Below are 20182 nucleotides of genomic sequence, written 5' to 3' on the forward strand. Positions count from 1 at the left end.
GATGTAACATCGGCATATACATATAAAATGATATTCGTCTTCTAAATCAGTGTCATTACAACATAAACAATAACGTTCATTGCGTGGAATATTGTGTTGGGCATATCTGCCAGTTTGAATTCTCAACGGGTGTGCAGAGACTCTTATTCTTACAAAAAATAAACGCAGACGTCTAGGAAGTAAGTCCAAATATTCTTCATATTCAAAAGAGGTTTTAAAAACTTTATACATATCTAATACAGGACTGCTATTCAGTTTACCATACCACTCTTGTCTAAAATTGTCAACAAGTCTACATTTGAATTCTCTAATAAAACTATTTATTTGCACAACATTTGGATTTTCAAATACATAACCAAATCCATAATTATTTAACATGTTTTTTACATGTGAGACCCAATTTGTAAAACCTTTATTACAATCGTTTAAAGCTTGTTTGTAAACAATTTGCATAATAATATTTTCACTGGTTAAAATTTTAAACCAATATTTTATAATTTTTACAAACCTGTTTACATACAATGGATATCTACCTAATTCTCCATAAACAGCAACATTACATGTATTTATTTTAACTTGAAGTAATCGTTTGCAAAATTTTAAATGTATGCGTTCAATGCCATCTGACTTGTTAAAGCCCCATACTTCTGCGGAATAATTTAATATGGAACCCACAAAGGAGTCAAACAACTGACATAATATTTTTGGTTTAATATCGAAGTCATGACATTTTATCAACAATGTATTCATGGCTTTAAGGGCTTTACCAATCAAATGTTCTTGGTTTGATTTAAAACTTCCAGTATAATTTAGTACTGTGCCTAAATAATTAAAGTTATCAACAACTTCAATATCATTACCATTGTATGCCCATTTTTCATTTTGTTTTAAACCTCCTCTCTTCCGAAACACCATAATTTTTGTTTTAGCAGTGTTTACATTTAAACCCCAAGAATTGCAGTATAAATACAATCTATCTAAATGTGACTGGACTTCAGCAGGTGACTTGCCTAAAATGGCCATGTCATCAGCAAATAATAGTAAAATCATCGTAATATCATCTATACTCAAACCAGAATTAATGTTGTCTTGTAGGTACAATTCAAGATCTTCAACAAATAAAGAAAACAAAATCGGCGACATAGCTTCACCTTGCCTCAGTCCAACCGCATAACTAAAATAATCTGAATAAGATGAACATGATTTAACACGCGATTTAACATTTGCATACATATCCTTCACTATTCTAAGCAATTTACCTTGTATACCAGACTTAAACATTTTCAACCATAATGCATTGCGGTATATACTATCAAAACATTTTAACATATCGACGTATATAACATACATTATATATCCATATATTAATTTTAGTAAGAGCGTGTCATTAAATAACAAGAGCGATCACATTATATTTTCTTTGTCTTACTCGCATATATCATATCACTTCTGTATATCCTGATATAATGTTTCTTAAATGGCATTTGCCTATCTCTACATTATTTTTTAAGACCATAGACATCAGTATAAAACAGTTAAACGAGCCTACCTTTCTGCAAAGTGGATATACATCCGTTTAACTGACAAAAATGAACAGCACCAAAACGATCCGATTCAATAAAAGTATTATTTATCTTTATTTTATTAGTGTAAGATTATTGTTACCTTCATATGCAAACAATGACAATATCAATTTAATTTATTTATGATGAATATAATTAATTCGTTGCCTGTATATATTATACATGTACAATTGTTATTATTTGTAATCTTAATACTTAAATATAAAATAAGATATTAAAATATTACACATGTATCTATATTTATTGTTTGTAATTTATTTTGTGTAAATTAATATTACTTGTTTTTAGATGATAAAACCCCATCCATCGTATATTTAAATCGCTGGAAACTGGTTTCATGTTATCAGATTAAAAACAAAAAAAACAATGTGTTTATTTCCATGAAACATATTGCGATCAATGCGATTTGCTTACGTTTGAAAGATATGCAATTAATGTTCTGTATGTCTTTATGTGTTGTTTATTGTTTTTAGAATAACGTCGAGCGCGCATCATTGGAAGTCTGCAATATAATGACCCGCCTGGGATACGGAGAGATCAGACGAAGACGGTCTGAGAAGGCCAGGGAATTTGCTATGTCGACGAACATAAGAGCTAATGAATTTACTACGATCACATCTGGGTACAAGGCCGAGGGACTTTCCTGCATTTTCGAAAGCGATTTGGACACTTTAATCGTAATGAAAAGAATCCTTTGTGTGGAAGCTGGTACCGATCTTGAAACCATACCATGCGACACTCACGTTTTCATTATGCGTACACGCGAATATCCAGGACATTGCAGGCTAATCCATGAAAGACAACCATCACGTGTTAATGAAGTAATTTACAATGCTTTATGTGATGATAAAAATGGAGATACTCTATTAAGTAGTGCTTTATTTTTACACGAATTTTCATCAGATCGTGTTAAAAGACCGGGTGTGATTAATTATGAAGTTGCAGGGCCGTCAACGCCACATTCCACACTCGGGTTATTTTTCTTTGACGAAGTAGTTGCACTTTGTTGTCACTGCCCAAGCATCTTAAACGTATGGGCGACCAGATCTCGGCATTGGCCTTCACCTTCCATAGTTCAAAAAGTCGAATCCTTGGGAGCATATGTTACTCCGATCGGATTTAAGGGAAGTGAATACAAGCACTTAGAGTGGAGAATTTGTTTTAACGCCGGCGAGACAGAAATCGTTAATAACCTTAATGAAACTCAAGCCAAAGTGTATGTCATGCTAAAAATGATCTTAAACGATGTACTAAAGCCAAATAATAAAGAAACATCATACGTGTTGAAGAACATAATATTTTGGCAGGCTGAAAGAAACCCACAGACATTGTTTACTGCACGGAGTTTGTTATACTGGCTGCATGACGGACTAAGAGAACTTCAAACAGTTATTGCCCAAAAACAACTTTCATATAACATGATTCCGGAAAGAAATTTAATTGCATCATGTAGTATGGACGATGCTCTACATGGGTAAATGGGTAGCAGATATCAGGGACATGATGGAGGAAGGCTCAAGGGTAATACTACGATTGAAGAAGATACGGCAGGCCGTCATTGCGTCCCCGGAGCCGATCTTGTGGTACAGCAGGATGAGGACAGAATTTGAGATGCTGCTCTTGGAGATTATGATCAGAGATAAGGAAGGAGTGAATTTTTATTTATTTTATACACCGGATATCAAACTGCGGGAGATATGGAAACGTCTGCGCGAGATATCAATCGAATTGGGACTACGGATGCTCGAGGAAAGCAGTGATGTGAATAGGATTGATATTGTGAAAAGACTATAAATGTAAATAAAGAGTTTATGAAAGTGCTTAAAGTGCATGCATATCGTAGCTATATAAATAATTACATGTTCTACAAGTAAATTTCATTAATCATCAGAATGTTCATACATGAAACCTGTAATTCATGCATATTCCTGATGACAGAGAATAGACCGGCCATAGTATATCGTATAAATTCCGTTTATGTCAATATCAAAATGACCATGTAAATGTACATTAATGAATTAATGTCGTTTGCCCATTTCAATGGTGTCACAGGGATATTTTACCTCTCACATATTGAGTTCATATAACACCTTCGCCTTCGAAACAGTGTAAAACAGAAAAGATGTGAATAACAAATGGCATGTTTTGAATACATTGTATTTCGGATCTATGTAAATGACATAAAATAGAACTTTTCTTTCGCATTTTTTCAGCTTATTGCTAAAACGATGACTGACCTGTGACCATTGTTTTATTCTAACACATATTTAACTCTTTTTTAAACTAAAACTGCAAACGCATGTTGTAACCTTTCGTTGTGTTAAGAATGTATGCTAGTTCTGGGTGGACACTTTTTTTACATGAACGCATGTGTTGTTGTTTTTTCGCCTTGCTTAAAAAGCATCAGCTAAGTTGCTCTGGATTTCCTTAAACAAATAAGCTTATTTATTCGCATTCGCATGTAACCGAATAATGCGATGTTTTAAATTACGTGTTTTTGTTGACCATTTTATTAAATTATAAAAGGATTGAGAACAGTGTAAGTGACTAAAAAAGTGTTAACTCGTTTAATTGTAGTGCATTTTCATGTAAATTTTCGACGGAAATGGATGTATAATTTTTCGTTGACGAATAAGTTGTCCCTTTGTTAGTTGATCATAGAATGTCTATTCACAGAATATTGCCTTTTTACATCAACTTTATTTAAAATGAAAAAGGAATACGGCGATGAACAAATGTAGTGTATATGCGGCGTGCAGATATTCAAATCATCGTAGAAGCAAACACAAATAAATATGGTGATTTGTATAAAGCATACAAAATCTTTGGAGAGTATAGCATTATCCGGTGGAGATTGACTCGTGTATATCACTTGGTAAAACGTGAGTCAAAAGAAAATGGAACATGTTTATGGAATAAAATTAATAATATCGGCAGGGATAAATGCTGCGTCATCCTTGACGTAGGAGTAGACATTTTGTAAGTTGAAAAATGGTAGACATCGTCATTTATTTTGTATTTTCATATGGTTTTAATTTCAAAACCTTCTGTTTTTCTACTTGAGTGTGTAACACTTGAAATGCTTATTCAATATAAATCGATGCATATGCACTAATGTTGTGTTATTACTTTGCTTATTCATTGCACTGTTGTGGACTTTTTCGCTTGGCATAGCCAGAAAAAGCCACAAATAAATTTGATTTTATTACGCAATTTTTGACAAGGTTAATATTTTGTTTAATCCTTATACGCTTATATTTTGAGCACATATATTTTTTTTATTAATAAAGTAGGATGAAACCTCGGCCAGCCCGGCGTGTAATCCTTTCTCCAACTCGTCGGATCAATTCAAGTTTACGATGACACTAACATAGTTTTCAGTAAATCCAAGGTTTAGTTTTTAACGTGAACCGCGTCGTGCGAAAATGGGATATAAGACGAATCCAAATAGTCCTGCTATCTGCATACGTTTACTCTGATCAGGAGTCATTATATTCCATAAGTAATGAGACAATTAAAGCCTTGTGGGATTTTATATGAACACGGTAGCTCCTAACTAGACTGCGACATATTATATATCAAGTAGACATATGTGTCTTAGGACATATGAAATGAAGCTGCTCATATAGCTCTACTGCGAATGCTCAAGAATAGATTCCGAGACCCAATGCTTATTTGAATCGGTTAAATAAATCTTAACTAAATAATGACTCGTGAGCGTCAAGCACGCGACGTTTTGTTGTTTCGTTATTATAGAATAGTCATCTTGACTAAACTGCGTCTTCCTATGCACGTTGAATAATATTTGTTATGCATATTTACGTTTTTATTGTAAAAAGGCTACAACATAAAAGAAATTTGATAAGTGGATTCCTTTGGAGATGGCATTCTTATACAATGAAAATCATAAACAGTACTTAAATTTATTTAATTACCTTCGCAACTTTCAAATGATAGTTATTAATTACGCTAAATTATACACACATATTAATGTAAAAATCACCTTTCTTAGTATAAGAGATTTAGGTAAAAAAATCACACTGAAAGCCATTTCTAATAGGTTAAAAAAGCTACTACCTAGTATAATACGTTTTCACCAAAAGCCTTTGGAAGAATCACAATTGAACGAATTGTACGAGTAACTACTTTTAACAGGCCAGGAGACGAATTTACTGTAAAACAATATGTGTTTGTGAAACACTATGTCCCCCATATATTTGACCTTTAAAGATGACCTTGGCCTTTTACCACTTAAAATGTGCAGCTCTATGAGATACGCATGCATGCCAAATATCAAGTTGCTATCTTCAATGTTGCAAAAGTTCATGAAGTTATGGCCAATGTTTAAGTTTGACGCAAACAAACCAACAAACAGACAGGGCAAAAACAATGTCCCCCAGTATAGACTGAGGGGCATAAAAATATGTTCTTTAGTTGTTCATAAACTTAAATAACTTCACATACAAAAAGTATCAGTTGGCCGGGAATACTGTTAAGGACCTTTCTTGACAATATAAACAATTTATTTTATACTTTCCGGTGGTTTATAGAGAAATATCAGTGAATTAAAACTGATAATTTCACTGTTTCAAACAATGAAAATTATCAGTGAGAATTATCGATAATTTTCACTGTTTATGTTAAATGACGTCATTTTTTGGACGAAATGACGTCATTTTCCCAACGTAATTCTTTAGTTAAACTCTTTAACAATGTATATAAACTGTGAAAAAAAGCATAAAATAAAAAGAAAATTTGTTGGGTTCGGTGGATTATCGATTTTAATTCACTCGTGATCATATAAAATGTATATTTTCTATGATCACTCGTGAATTAAAATCGATAATCCACCGAATCCAACAAATATCCTCTATATTTTAGGAAAGTTATTTGGACCATCGGCATACACATCAAGAAAAATAAAATGAAATTGATAGTGCCGCTTTATTAAAGGATAAATCTGTAACACAAAAATGTAATTTGTAAATAAAAAGAGCGTAATATATTGTTTTATTTTATGCTTACCGGTGGTTTATAAAGAAATATCAGTGAACTAAAACTGATAATTTCACTGTTTCAAACAATGAAAATTATCAGTGAAAATTATCGATAATTTTCACTGTTTATGTTAAATGACGTCATTTTTTTGACGAAATGACGTCATTTTCCCAGCGAAATTCTTTAGTTAAACTCTTTAACAATGTATATAAACTGTGAAAAAAAGCATAAAATAAAAAGAAAATTTGTTGGGTTCAGTGGATTATCGATTTTAATTCACTCGTGATCATATAAAATATATATTTTCTATGATCACTCGTGAATTTAAATCGATAATCCACAGAATCCAACAAATATCCTCTATATAATTAATTATTTTTTTACCTAAGTGATAACCAACACATACTGGTCATGTACGTAATTCCGGCCACTTTTGGTACTATTTAAGAAAAATCTTTAGTGTTAGGCAACTGGTTGAAACTAAACTTCACATATATAATCCTGGGTTCAAAAGTCACCTTGCATGAAAATTTAAATAGAATTAGATCGGTGAATGTTACTTAATGAACAGAAAATGATGACATGTAAACTATCCATTTTCGTACCTAAAAAATCGGCCACTTTTCAGTTTGATCTGCAGATAAAATTACAAAGCAATATCTTTTGACAAATGTCCGCAATTTCAGAGTATTTATCAATGTTCATACTATTAAAATTTTTGACTTGAAATTTAAAATAAATGCGAAATTATTATACCAGTTACTCCCCCTACATATTTTAATAAATATAAACAATGGGAAACTGCTAAATCATGAAAAAAATATTTGTTTTTAATGTGTTTAATACATGTTTTCAAACATAGCTAAAAAAGTAAACACATTTTGTTTGAAAAGTTGACTTCAGTGTTGATTATTAGTAAACGCTTATATATAATATTAAAACATGTAATCTAGTAATATTCTTATAAAGGGAGGTAATTCATATATTAAAAATTTATATTTAGGTTCTGATTTGTATGTTTTGAATATAAGTTTTTGTACAATTAATTGGAAAAACTTTAATTAAAGTTTATTAGATAAAATAAAAATAATTTTATCAAATATATTTGTTTCTTATATGAATATAATTGTTGCAACAAATAATGACATCACTTTCCCCATGAACCAAATATTACCTGCTATAATTGTGACATTTTAACACAAAAGTTTACAGTGATATGGTTCTTACATTTGCAAAATATAGAGAGTGGGGATGGTTTTCATGTTGATTTTTCTAAATAAAAACAAAATACGTGCGTTAAGATCATGAAAATGATTTTACACAGGTGGCCGATTTTTTCGGCGTAAGCTGAATAAGCCAGCTTTTCACCCTGACTTGACCTTTGTAAGTGTCCAATAATACTCAAATAAAATTTCCCGCGGCTAGGTACGAATGAATACACTTCATTTATTCCATTGGCTGATTTGAGTATAACACCAGAACATTGGAAACATATCCGCGTCTTTGTTACACTGTTGTACTGCATGAAACAATTTTATCTCTAATAAAAAGGCCCAATAGATAGAACAGTTTTACAATCAATTTTCGACATAAATACAGTTTGTGCGTTCACCTTTTATTTTCAGAGAATTACCAGCGCAAAAGCGTTTAACTAAAGGCTATGTTGTCATATTTAGTACTTACTTGCATTGCATTTCAACCCGCGAGGTTTCGGGTCAACACGCGGTCATTTTGTGAAAGTCAGAGTTTATATACAGTTCATCACCGGAGTTCGCAAAAGGGGTTGCGATCATTGTGTCTTACTGACAATAACGTAGTGACTGTAATGCATTGCATTCCAATCCGCAAGGTATCAAGGTCAGTTTGCGGTCAGTTGCAGAAATCTTTATATAAACGCCGTCTCGTAAACTTTGTGCACTTGAAGTCTGTTTTGATCAGAAAGATACTAAATAAAGATATTCGGCGACATTATTGTGGTATGTCAATCATCGATTTTTAATATGGTTTCAAATTTGCATGATAAGGACCAATTTTGATAAAATTAATTAGAAATATTTATCCATTTAGATCAGTTTATTAAGCATGACCACAATAATTCGCTATACTATAATTATGCAATTAAATAAGATTCGAGTATTGCCGGCTGACCTATATGCACTCGTTTATTTTCATGTTTCTTGTGTTTTTCTATTCTGTAAATATAGATATCTGAGTAATAATATCACATAAAGCAAAATAAGCCACGAAATCTGGCGCAACACCCCGTAATTGATTTGCTTATGATGTAGCTAACAACTGCGCAGAAAAAAGGCATCCGCTACTTTTTATCTCATAGAGATAACTTTTGATCGTTCATAAACATCGACCACAATCAACGCCGTATATCTTTTTTTAAAGATATTTCTTGTTACGTATAGGACGGAATTACGTACATGACCAGTATGTCAAACATTACATACATGAATAAACATAACACTCACTATGTCTACACATATATGCATGTACTACTTCAATAAAAAGTATTGAAGATAGTATATTATCAGCAAATTATCTAGCTATGCATCCGCGAAAATTGAAAATCATGTGGCAAACATACACAGTTATTGACCCAAATTAAATGGTTGCTGTAGGTTACGCAGTCATCAGTATTTTAGTAAATGTTTTTCCAAATTCTATTACTCTTTCTTCGAGGCTATTTGTTTATCTTTAACATCATTTTCAGGGTCCAGCTGATTTTGTTTTAAATTTTCGACTGAGCAATTTATGGCCGATATTTAATTTCAGAAACATATTTCCTTTGTAATAAAATTGTGAAATTGTGAAAGCGGGTATATACGATTTTGTTAAATATTTATGAATTTATATAAAATGTGTAAAAAATTATTATATATATATTTCAATATAAATTAAAATAAAAGTTAAGAAGAACATGTGTCGAAAAATGCGAAATAAGCCAGATATTTAATTCTGAAATTGAAAACGGCTGTACAGCCGAATTCGCCAGCATGTATACCATACATGTACGATGTGAATCTAAACTTAGTTTAACGGTTTATTTGAATTCCCGCAACGATATCTATTCATGCGACACACGAACAGTAACTCCGATCCTAATACAAAGACGAATGCTTCGGTTATTGTAGGAAAATATGTACGTCACAATCGGCTCGGGGCGCTAATTTGTCTTTGCTGCATTTTATGAAATTCGGCTTTAATGTTTAATTTTTCTTTCCCATTTTATGTTATTGTAACATATTGTATCAATATATTACAATTTAACACAAATAAAAAATCGTATATACCCGCTTTAAGTGCCCATTGGTTTCTTTCCTGCCTACAGTCATCCCGCGGTTGATAATACTTCAGTAGTAGAATGTAACCATTTTCCTGTGGTTTATTGCCGCTACAATTAAGCTCAATGTCAGGGTCAGAATCGAGAACGATACAGATGATGACCGAGGTTGTGTAACGTTTATCAGTTTATTAATACACATAAATTCTTCATGTACACAATCCCAGTGTTCTAATGTTAGAGCACGGCCAGTAGCTACCACATGAGACTACCTCTCGGTATGAGCGCAGACCGGAGTCTGCGCAGATTGAGAAACCTCAATAGCCTGTTATGGGTGGGGAAAGGTGGCTCACCTGGCACTGCTGTGCTAAGGATCGAACCGTGCAGAGCGTGCTCGAAGACTATCAAGGGTAGGCAGATAGATAAAAGAAATATAACAATGTTTAAACATGATTAAATATGTTTTTAAAACTTATTTGAAATTATCAAAGACACATCTTTTAAAGCGAAAAATTGTGAGGTCCAACTGGGAATTGAACCAGCGACAGACACTCCAACCTCGTCGCTAAAGAGCTTACTACATCATGCTAGAAGTGACCTTATTTAAACATGAAAAAACTATCAAATGTCAGCCAAAATTATGCAACATGTATTATTTTTAAATCAACAATCCTTGATCTAAAATACTGTGTATGAAGCACACTCACTCAACACGTAACTGAGTCACTACAGTGTATATATAAACGCTGGATTGGTCATAGTCGGATCGGGTACTACTTACATGTACCCCCAGGTACTGTAAATGTACTAAACGTACAAGGGAATTGTAACACTAAATTCGTCATTTTCAGCTATTTTTTAAAAATTAATTATGTTCACATTTATGTCAATGTTCTGTTAAATGGCCTCTATATTATCAGAACTCATAGTCAAAAAGCATATTGATGCAGTTTAAAAAAAAAGAAGTTAGTTTAAGATAAACAATATCGTTTTACAGTAATTGGTAGCGCGATATTTACAACATCAGATTTTAAAAGAGAATACAACTGGGGTACAGTCTAATATACCCGGGGTACATGTAAGTAGTACCCTAGATGATAATGACCAATCAAGCCCTATTAACCTATAGGCGTGTTCTCAATTTCCTTGTTTTAACCAGTACTTTGTGTTTGGATAATCTGATCTCGATAAAGCTTGTAACATGACAGGGCCCTCAATTCGTTTTAGGGGAAGCTGGTCGCTACCCTCATGAGGGGGAATTTTCACGGCGTTTCGCTTTTGGGGGGATTTTTTCTTACTCTCTCATCATTACATGTGTATATGTTTGCACTATGTTCATTTCATTTTTCATAATTTAGTATGTTTGACAAGATTAAATTGAAAAATAATTGAGATATAATAATCATGAGACACATCTTATTAAAAAACACAAAAAACAATTTTTATTTCAGGGGGATTTTTTTCCCCCAAAAGTGAAAAAATATACTTTTCAGGTGAGGGACTGCGGCCGAAATTCGCCGCAGATTTGATAGATTGATGGCCCTGCGTGAAGATCCTAACCCACACTTGTTATTAATTATTAAAATACACTGAATCAGTTATGATACAGTATACAAATTTAAGATATTCATAAGATAATACACAAGATATGTGCAGTTGTGTCATTGTTGTGTCATATCATATGTTTTTATTGGTCAATTTCATAGTTATTACTTAAGGATGCATGAAATTACTCAGTGTTTTTTTCATTCAAAATCATGTCCGGTAACCGGACCCATTCCCAATGGAAAAAGGTATATATTTTTCCCAAATGGGAGCTCAAAATTCCCAATGGAAGGTTTCCCCCCCCCCCAATTTTTTTTTTTCGATCTCAATATTTTGTTCATCTCCCATCCATATAAGTTCAACTTTAGAAAATATAATACTGGACACACTTGTATCCTCAATTTTGAAGCTTTTTTTAGCAAAATAACAACAACACTAATTTCCCAATTTTAGTCAAAACGCCGTGATTTTTCCCAATCCAAAGGGACCCGGCCCAATTCCCAAAACAGTGGGGAAATAAAACACTGTTACTTTAATTTGGATTTAATGTTGAATTTATTCCCATCATAGATACAGGTCGCGTCAGCATTGGTGATATTAGTATAGCTGTCCTTCCTCCCAAGAACCCAGCTTTGGTGCCCAAACAGTATCGTAAGTATAATTTTCATTTTGTAATGTTAGGGGTTTATATCATTTAAATATTAGATATTTAAAAATATCTAATTTGATAGACTAACAATAAAGAAAAATATATTGTGTAAATCTTTTAATTTGTATCACTTTTTATATTTAAATAATAGCTTTTAGTACTCCTTACTTTATTTAAAATTATTTGGTCTTGTGAAAGCAATATTGGTGCAACAAATATGACAATGATGTTATGTATTTTATTGAGGTAAATGGTTTTTATGTTCATTTTAAAATCACATCAGCTGTACAGTTAGTGCAATTAGGTCAAAAAAGATGTGCAGTGTTGAAACAAATCGGGGGATTAGAAAAAATGTTTAAAAAATTACCTGACCAAATGCCAGTTATTTAAATCATACTTTTTATAAACCAAGTTTGTCTCACAATGGCCAAACTGAAAATGATACTTATTGAAGTTATTATTTTATAGTCAAACACTGTCTTACCAAGAAAAGCCGTTTAATTTTCCTGTCGTTGATTTAATATGTGATTATTTCTCAAATGTATCAAGGTATTTTTAATGAAAAGTTTTTTTAGATCTTTTTCTTACTTAATGCAATGTAATAAAAACACGTATGTTTTTGTTTCAGTTTCTGAGAAATTACCCCAATCTTTGCTACAGCACTTAAGATGGATCATGCAAAAAGTGAGTAACTGAGGAAGAAATTGTAATAAACACAACTTTGCAGATATCCTTTGTTTCACATCAAAATATGACACACGCGTTAACATAGGTATAAACAAAGAATTGGGTAAATATGAATCTATTTTCTCAGCATGTTATAGCCATTGACACCCCTGGAGTAAGTAAATATAGTAAGCATACTACCTAAAATTGTGTGTAGCAGGTGTTCAGCTAGCCTAGGTATATGTTTCAGTCCTTCAAACTTCGTTGAACATTAACATAATGTAACGTGTTGAGGGTGGTACTAAATAAATGGTAGCCAATCAACTAATTTGATTATTTAAACTGATTCATCTGAGCTACTACTTATATTATTATGGAAGTGATTGGTATTGTAGTTGGTGAATTATTGACCAATTAATATATAGAGTAAATATTTGCCATGGCTACTTTGCATTTGCTTTACTACATATCTAAAGATGAACATAATCTCCCTTTTTGTCTGACAATCGGTGACTGGTCACTTTTACTAGGTTTCCTGTCTTCCTTTGGCAGTGGCCCAGGCGTTTAGTTTTTTCTGTTGCACATCTGTGATCTGTGAAAATCAATAAGTAGAAATGCTTAACAGTAACTGCATGAAGATATTACTTTACTTGATAAATTTATTTTAATGCTCACAAATTACTCCACAGCTCGAAACTGTTTGCATCCAGCTTTAATATACAACTGGGATTTGCATTATGTCTTTGGTTAACAAGGAGTTTTATTATTGACATATTAAGACATGATTGATTATTATCTTATTTTATTTCATGTTTTAAAATTAAAATTGAAAATTAATCAATTACTACTTACCATTATTGCGCCATATTCATATTGTTCAATCCAGTATAATATTTTAAAGGATATGAATGTCTTCTGCAATTTAGTTTCTAATTTAAAAACTTCAAATAAAGAGCAGAGCATTTTGTTAAGTGTTTATCTGTAAAAGATAGTGATTTGCATATTTTATCCTTATATTGATAATTTCAATATGTGTTTTATGCAGTATACTGCTACATATGCAATTATTATATTACTCTAATTATGTAACTATGTGCACTTGTCTACTTTGCAATACTGTAAATTGTGCACTGTGACTTTCGCCATATATTCATTATTTCGATTTGTATACATGTATAGCTATTTCTGCAAGTTTTCAGTCATGGAACAATTTAATTGATTTTGAGTGAGCATATTTTCTTTACATTTAACAAACTTAGAACAGACATTACATTTGGTGGCTATTTTAATACTATATGTATATCATATGATAAGAGGTTTTTAGCATTCAGGAATAAATATGGGGTGTGGTTAATTGTCATTACATTAAATAACATTAACCAGTCATTTACCTGTCCTATTAAACACTTTATTGCATATGTACAGTATGGGGCATTCTTCCAAGAAGTTGTATGTTTAACACAAACAACATCTATAATTAGTTTATATTTTCAGAAAATGTATTTATTCCCTTTATATCTTTGATGTATTTAGTTTTGAAACATAATTTAAAACTACACAATTCAGTTGTAAATTACGACTTATCAAAAGTCCCTATGTAATACATGACCCAGATTAGCATGATGTATCTATTTCAGAGCCAAACAGGTGCCTCCCACTTAAATAATTTAGAGTCTTGAAATATGTCAATATAATTATTTGTTAATATTATTTTGATGGACGAAATGTTGTTTTTTACCGAGTTGAACCCCGTGCAATTTCAGGACCAGTTGGGACAAGACGTGTTTCTGATTGGTGGACCAGGCCCTCTACGTCGCCAGCTTGCCATGATGTACCTGGTAGGTGGTCAGGGTCTCTTCAATATCCCTTTAATAGTTGTCAGCATGATGTACCTGGGTATGTGGTCAGTGTCTCTTCAATATCCCTTTAATAGTTGTCAGCATGATGTACCTAGGTGGTCAGGGTCTCTTCAATATCCCTTTAATAGTTGTCAGCATGATGTACCTGGTAGGTGGTCAGGGTCTCTTCAATATTCCTTAGTTGTCAGCATGATGTACCTGGTAGGTGGTCAGGGTCTCTTCAATATCCCTTTAATAGTTGTCAGCATGATGTACCTAGGTGGTCAGGGTCTCTTCAATATCCCTTAGTTGTCAGAATGGTGAGCCCATGTCACTATATCTGACCATGTTCCAATATCTGAATCTATCTGATCATCATGCTCATGTCTGAATACCAGGCTCATGTCTGAATATCTTGCCCATGTCTAAATATCTTACCCATATCTAAGTAAGTGACCCATGTCAAAATGTATATCTGACCCACATCTGAATATTTGACATATGTCTGAATATCTGGCCATGTTTTTATGTCTGATTCTAACTGAATATTTGACCCATCTCACACTATCAGATTCTTTTTCTTTTGGGAAAAACAAACAAACATTCTCCTCTGCTCCTGAATCGACATTTCTTACACTTATAGATAGAAAATAACACATTGCTGTTTGATTCAGGAGTTAACTAAGCGAGAGGGGGAGTATGTTTGCCTATCAAGGGACACAACAGAGTCGGACCTGAAGCAGCGACGGGAAATTCAGGGAGAGAGTGCGTTCTATGTTGACCAGGTACGCCAAATATTAACAAAAATAGCAAGAATACAAAAATTCTAAGTTAAGAAAAAAGGATTGTTCTTTAATGTTATTGCTATGTTTTATTAATCTAAAATAATGTTATTTTTAAATGTCATTGCTTATGTTTTAAACATAAATAAATACGTAATTATTTAAAATTTTATTATTTTATATATATGTTAATTATGTTTCACACACAAAATTACTTGTCATAGCCACTTATAGATGATTTTTCCCCCAACCAGGTAAAAACAAAGTCTGATTTAACTAAAACAAATGTAATAGTTAAACCACAACAAACTGTTGCAGTACTCTTCTAGATTTAATCAAATATTAATTGCTGTTTATTGATGTGTACTGATTCCAGTCTGCAGTGAGGGCAGCCATAAATGGCCACATCCTGATACTGGAAGGCATAGAGAAGGCCGAGCGGAATGTGCTGCCCATCCTGAACAACCTGCTGGAGAACAGAGAGATGCAGCTTGAGGATGGACGCTTCCTATTGGCTGCCCAGAGATATGATAAACTGCTGTTGGTAAGTCAGTCTTGACTTCCTATTGGCTGCCCAGAGATATGATAAACTGCTGCTGGTAAGTCAGTCTTGACTTCCTATTGGCCGCCTAGAGATATGATAAACTGCTGTTGGTAAGTCAGTCTTGACTTCCTATTGGCCACCCAGAGATATGATAAACTGCTGCTGGTAAGTCAGTGTCCTGACTTCCTATTGGCCAACCAGAGATATGATAAACTGCTGCTGGTAAGTCAGTCTTGACTTCCTATTGGCTGCCCAGAGACATGATAAACTGTGGCTTGTAAGTCAGTGTTGACTTCCTATTGGCCGCCCAGAGATATGATAAACTGCTGCTGGTAGGTCAGTCTTGACTTCCTATTGGCTGCCCAGAGATATGATAAACTGCTGCTGGTATAGTCAGTCCTGACTTCCTATTGGCTACACAGAGATATGATAAACTGCTGTTGGTAAGTCAGTCTTGACTTCCTATTGGCTGCCCAGAGATATGATAAACTGCTGCTGGTATAGTCAGTCCTGACTTCCTATTGGCTACACAGAGATATGATAAACTGCTGCTGGTAAGTCAGTCTTGACTTCCTATTGGCTGCCCAGAGATATAATAAACTGCTGCTGGTATAGTCAGTCTTCACTTCCTAATGGCCGCCCAGAGAAATGATAAACTGCTGCTGGTATGTAAGTCTTGACTTCCTATTGGCTGCCCAGAGATATTATAAACTGCTGCTGGTTAAGTCAGTCTTGACTTCCTATTGGCTGCCCAGAGATATGATAAACTGCTGCTGGTAAGTCAGTCTTGACTTCCTATTTGCTGCACAGAAATATGATAAACGTCTGCTGGTAATTAAGTCTTAACTTCCTATTGTTGCCCTACGATATGATAAACTGCTGTTGGTAGGTCAGTCTTGACTTCCTATTGGATACAAAGAAATATGATAAACTGCTGCTGGTATGTAAGTCTTGACTTCATATTGGCTGCCCAGAGATATGATAAACTGCTGCAGGTAAGTCAGTCTTGACTTCCTATTTGCTGCCCAGAGATATGATAAACTGCCGCTGGTAAGTCAGTCATGACTTCCTATTGGCTGCCCAGAGATATGATAAACTGCTGTTGGTAGGTCAGTCTTGACTTCCTATTGGCCACCCAGAGATATGATAAACTGCTGTCGGTAAGTCAGTCTTGACTTCCTATCCGCTGCACAGAGATATGATAAACTGCTGTTGGTTAGTCAGTCTTGACTTCCTATTTGCTGCACAGAGATATGATAATCTGCTGTTGGTAAGGGGGGAAATTTATAATTTTAATTGTGCGTAGGCTAGCCCTTTCCCACAGTTTTTTTCCTGTATACATGGTGTGATAAGGCAAGTTAAATACTTTCTATGCTGTTGTCTTCCAATTACTTTTGGCATTGGCACAATACAGTATGTATGCTTAATGTGATCGATTTTTACCTAGTTCAAGACTATTTATATTGACCAAATCCTAGTTTAAACCCAAAATAAGCTTTTAAAACATTAATGTTTTGTTTCCAATCGTTTCAGGATCACACAAAGGAGGAGCTTGACAGTCTAAAGCTTGTACGAGTCAATGAGAGATTCCGAGTTATTGCCCTTGGATTGCCCGTGCCCAGTTACCAGGGAAACCCACTTGACCCGCCCCTTAGGTCACGATTTCAGGCCCGGGACGTAAACCCTCTACCATTCAATGTAAATAATAACATTGCTTTAATTAAGTTTCATGCATTTGCTCGAAACACTATAACTCAGATTTCAGCACAAATTTGATATAAATTACGCAATATAAGTGTAAATTTTCAAAACATTGTAAGCAGTGGTACTGAATTTACATTATTACATCGGATTGTCCATCTTTTGTAAATTTGGGCTGTATATGTTTGTTGTTTAGAACCTACAAATCCATTTTAAGTTACGGTGAAGAAAATGATATTGAAAGCATGTTTGTTTGAAAAACAAATAGTGCAATTTTTTAAGCATGGTGACCAGTCATGGGGAAAACAATAGTGTTTCTAGATTATATAGCAGGGTTTGCATGACATGAAAGTGTATAGAAGCCTGGTTTTCTAAATGTGCCATTTGCGGCCCATATAGCTTGAGATCAGCCTGCGCATCTTTGAAGTATTGTCCGGAGCTACCCTGTCCACTAATGACACCAACAAACCTGCTGTGACTTTGAAGCAGACCAGACTGCACTTATGCGCTGACCGGTGTGGAGCTAGGTTGAACACATATAGCATAAGATCCATTTTTGCTTGACACAGATCATATTTTCTGTATATTACAACCTTGGTTTTTGTCTTCCACTTATTTTAAAGCATGAGTTTTAAACTATGAAAGTGACCTGGTTGAGACCAACTTAAGAATCTTTATGGATAAGGGCCCTTCTAAAAAATGAAAATGATGACTTCTCTTCTATAGGAGACACTGGAGTTGCTGCAAGAATGTGGTCCCCAAGCAGATGTGGAGCGGTAATACACACTGTATTATTCATCGTAATGTATTCCTCATAAACTTTTGTTTTGTTTTTGTTTTAGTTAAATACATTTAATCGGTTAGAGATTGAAACACGCAACTCTGAATAGCAATGTGTAGTATTGTTTGCAAGGTTTTCTTTAACTTATTACTTATTTTCACATCTTTTTTGCATTTTTTTTGTATACGAGCATTCTTATTGAATTTGTTATGTAAACACATGGCGGGAAAGTAAGATACAACATTTTTGCATTTAACCCTCTCCTTGACAAATACATTTTGAGTTAAAAACTCTTTTTTACTGTGGTCTCTTTGCCAAAACACAATTTTGTTCTGTGTCTATTTTACACTGTTTCTATGTCATGTAAGGATACTTTGTATATATTTTGCTCCCATCAGGTTGAATCAGATGTTGATGTTTGCCTCGACCATGTTGACCAGCGAGTCCACCTCCTTGGGACTTCCCGACTTTCCAATCACCAATCTACCTGAGCTTGCTAAAATACTGGTAGGTTGTGTTCATATTACCTCTCTCAAGAGTTTATAACAAACTGGTACGTTTGAATACTCCGGTTGGCATAACGAAGATGGGCTATGTAGTTATCAATTTGCAGACAAACATGCAATGCTACAAAGGCAGTATTCAAGAGGTTGCCATGGTGTAGTGGATATTGTGTCCGCCTAGCAACCGGGAGGTACATTATGTAACAGGTTGAATCCCCTCTGTTAGAGCTTTCTTCCTATCTCCCTTAAAACACCAAGTACTTAACCTTAGACTTTAGATGCAATCCAGGTAAAATAAATAGGTACAAACTTATGCCATATATGTGTACATGCATTTATAGTATTGTTATGTTACTTTCAGAATGTAATGCCAGGTGCAGACATACATTCACTACTACAGAGGTTATATCCATACAATGTGATGCTGGGCAAAGAAGGTCAGACTGCTGTACAAGGAACTCTTAAGGTGAGGATGAATAAAGATCTGCTCTTACCAAACTGTTTGTAATGCCAGTCCCGTGGCTGTCTCACCAGCTCTGTGGCTGGTACACTTACTTCCTCATATGTGGCCTGTATTCCCTTCCCAGCTGACCAGTTGATAGTCAAACCGGTACCAGACATATGGGCCCAGTCTAACACCAGACCACCCTGCGCATCTACACAGTCTGGTTGTGAGCTCCCATGTAAGCTATATAGTCAGATGGGGCTTAGTGGTCTCATTAGTGGACAGTGTAGCTCCTGACCAGCCTGTTTGGACATAAGACCCATTTTTGCATGATGCTGGTTGTGTGTCAAAAACCTTGATCAAGCCGTTATATAAAATTTTACATATTATTAATTTCAAAAAGTCATGAAATAGCACATTTACCTATACAATAGCTTTATCCTCTACCTGAACTGTATATCGATAATAGTATAAATTGACCACACAAATCTTTTTGTACTCTAACTGAACTGTATAAAAGTAATAGAATTCATTGATCTATACAAGTGGTTTGTACTCCAACTAAATTGTATACAACTGTTTTTGTAATTATTTATCTTTAAAGGACTAACAACAATTTTTGAGAAAAAAATATTTAAAAACAAAAGGAATTTAAGAAAACCAGCTCCTTAAAAAACTTGTAAAGTTATAAAGGTCTTGAATAGACTTGATACCAAATAAGAGCCTATAATGCAATTGATACACAATTATGATGTTTTATAGAAATGATACGGTCTTTGATGATCTTGATACAAGGGATGGTCTTTAATGGACTTGATACAAAATAACGGTCTTTAATGGACTTGATAAAAAAAT

At 33.9% G+C, this 20182-nt stretch overlaps 1 protein-coding gene across 1 annotated transcript in view; it reads left to right on the forward strand.

Moving 5' to 3' along the window:
- The first annotated feature begins 9994 nt into the window (after window positions 1-9994).
- LOC127869203 (von Willebrand factor A domain-containing protein 8-like) overlaps window positions 9995-20182 on the forward strand; it is a 102512-nt gene continuing 92324 nt past the window's right edge. Inside the window, 10 exon segments of the mRNA XM_052411568.1 lie at window positions 9995-10283; window positions 11989-12069; window positions 12696-12751; window positions 14497-14571; window positions 15246-15356; window positions 15730-15897; window positions 17431-17595; window positions 18325-18374; window positions 18778-18886; window positions 19244-19348. Of these exon segments, the coding sequence (XP_052267528.1) occupies window positions 10136-10283; window positions 11989-12069; window positions 12696-12751; window positions 14497-14571; window positions 15246-15356; window positions 15730-15897; window positions 17431-17595; window positions 18325-18374; window positions 18778-18886; window positions 19244-19348 (1068 nt within the window). The 5' untranslated portion in view covers window positions 9995-10135.

Source organism: Dreissena polymorpha, chromosome 2 (assembly GCF_020536995.1).
Source record: "Dreissena polymorpha isolate Duluth1 chromosome 2, UMN_Dpol_1.0, whole genome shotgun sequence".
NCBI lineage: Eukaryota > Metazoa > Mollusca > Bivalvia > Myida > Dreissenidae > Dreissena > Dreissena polymorpha.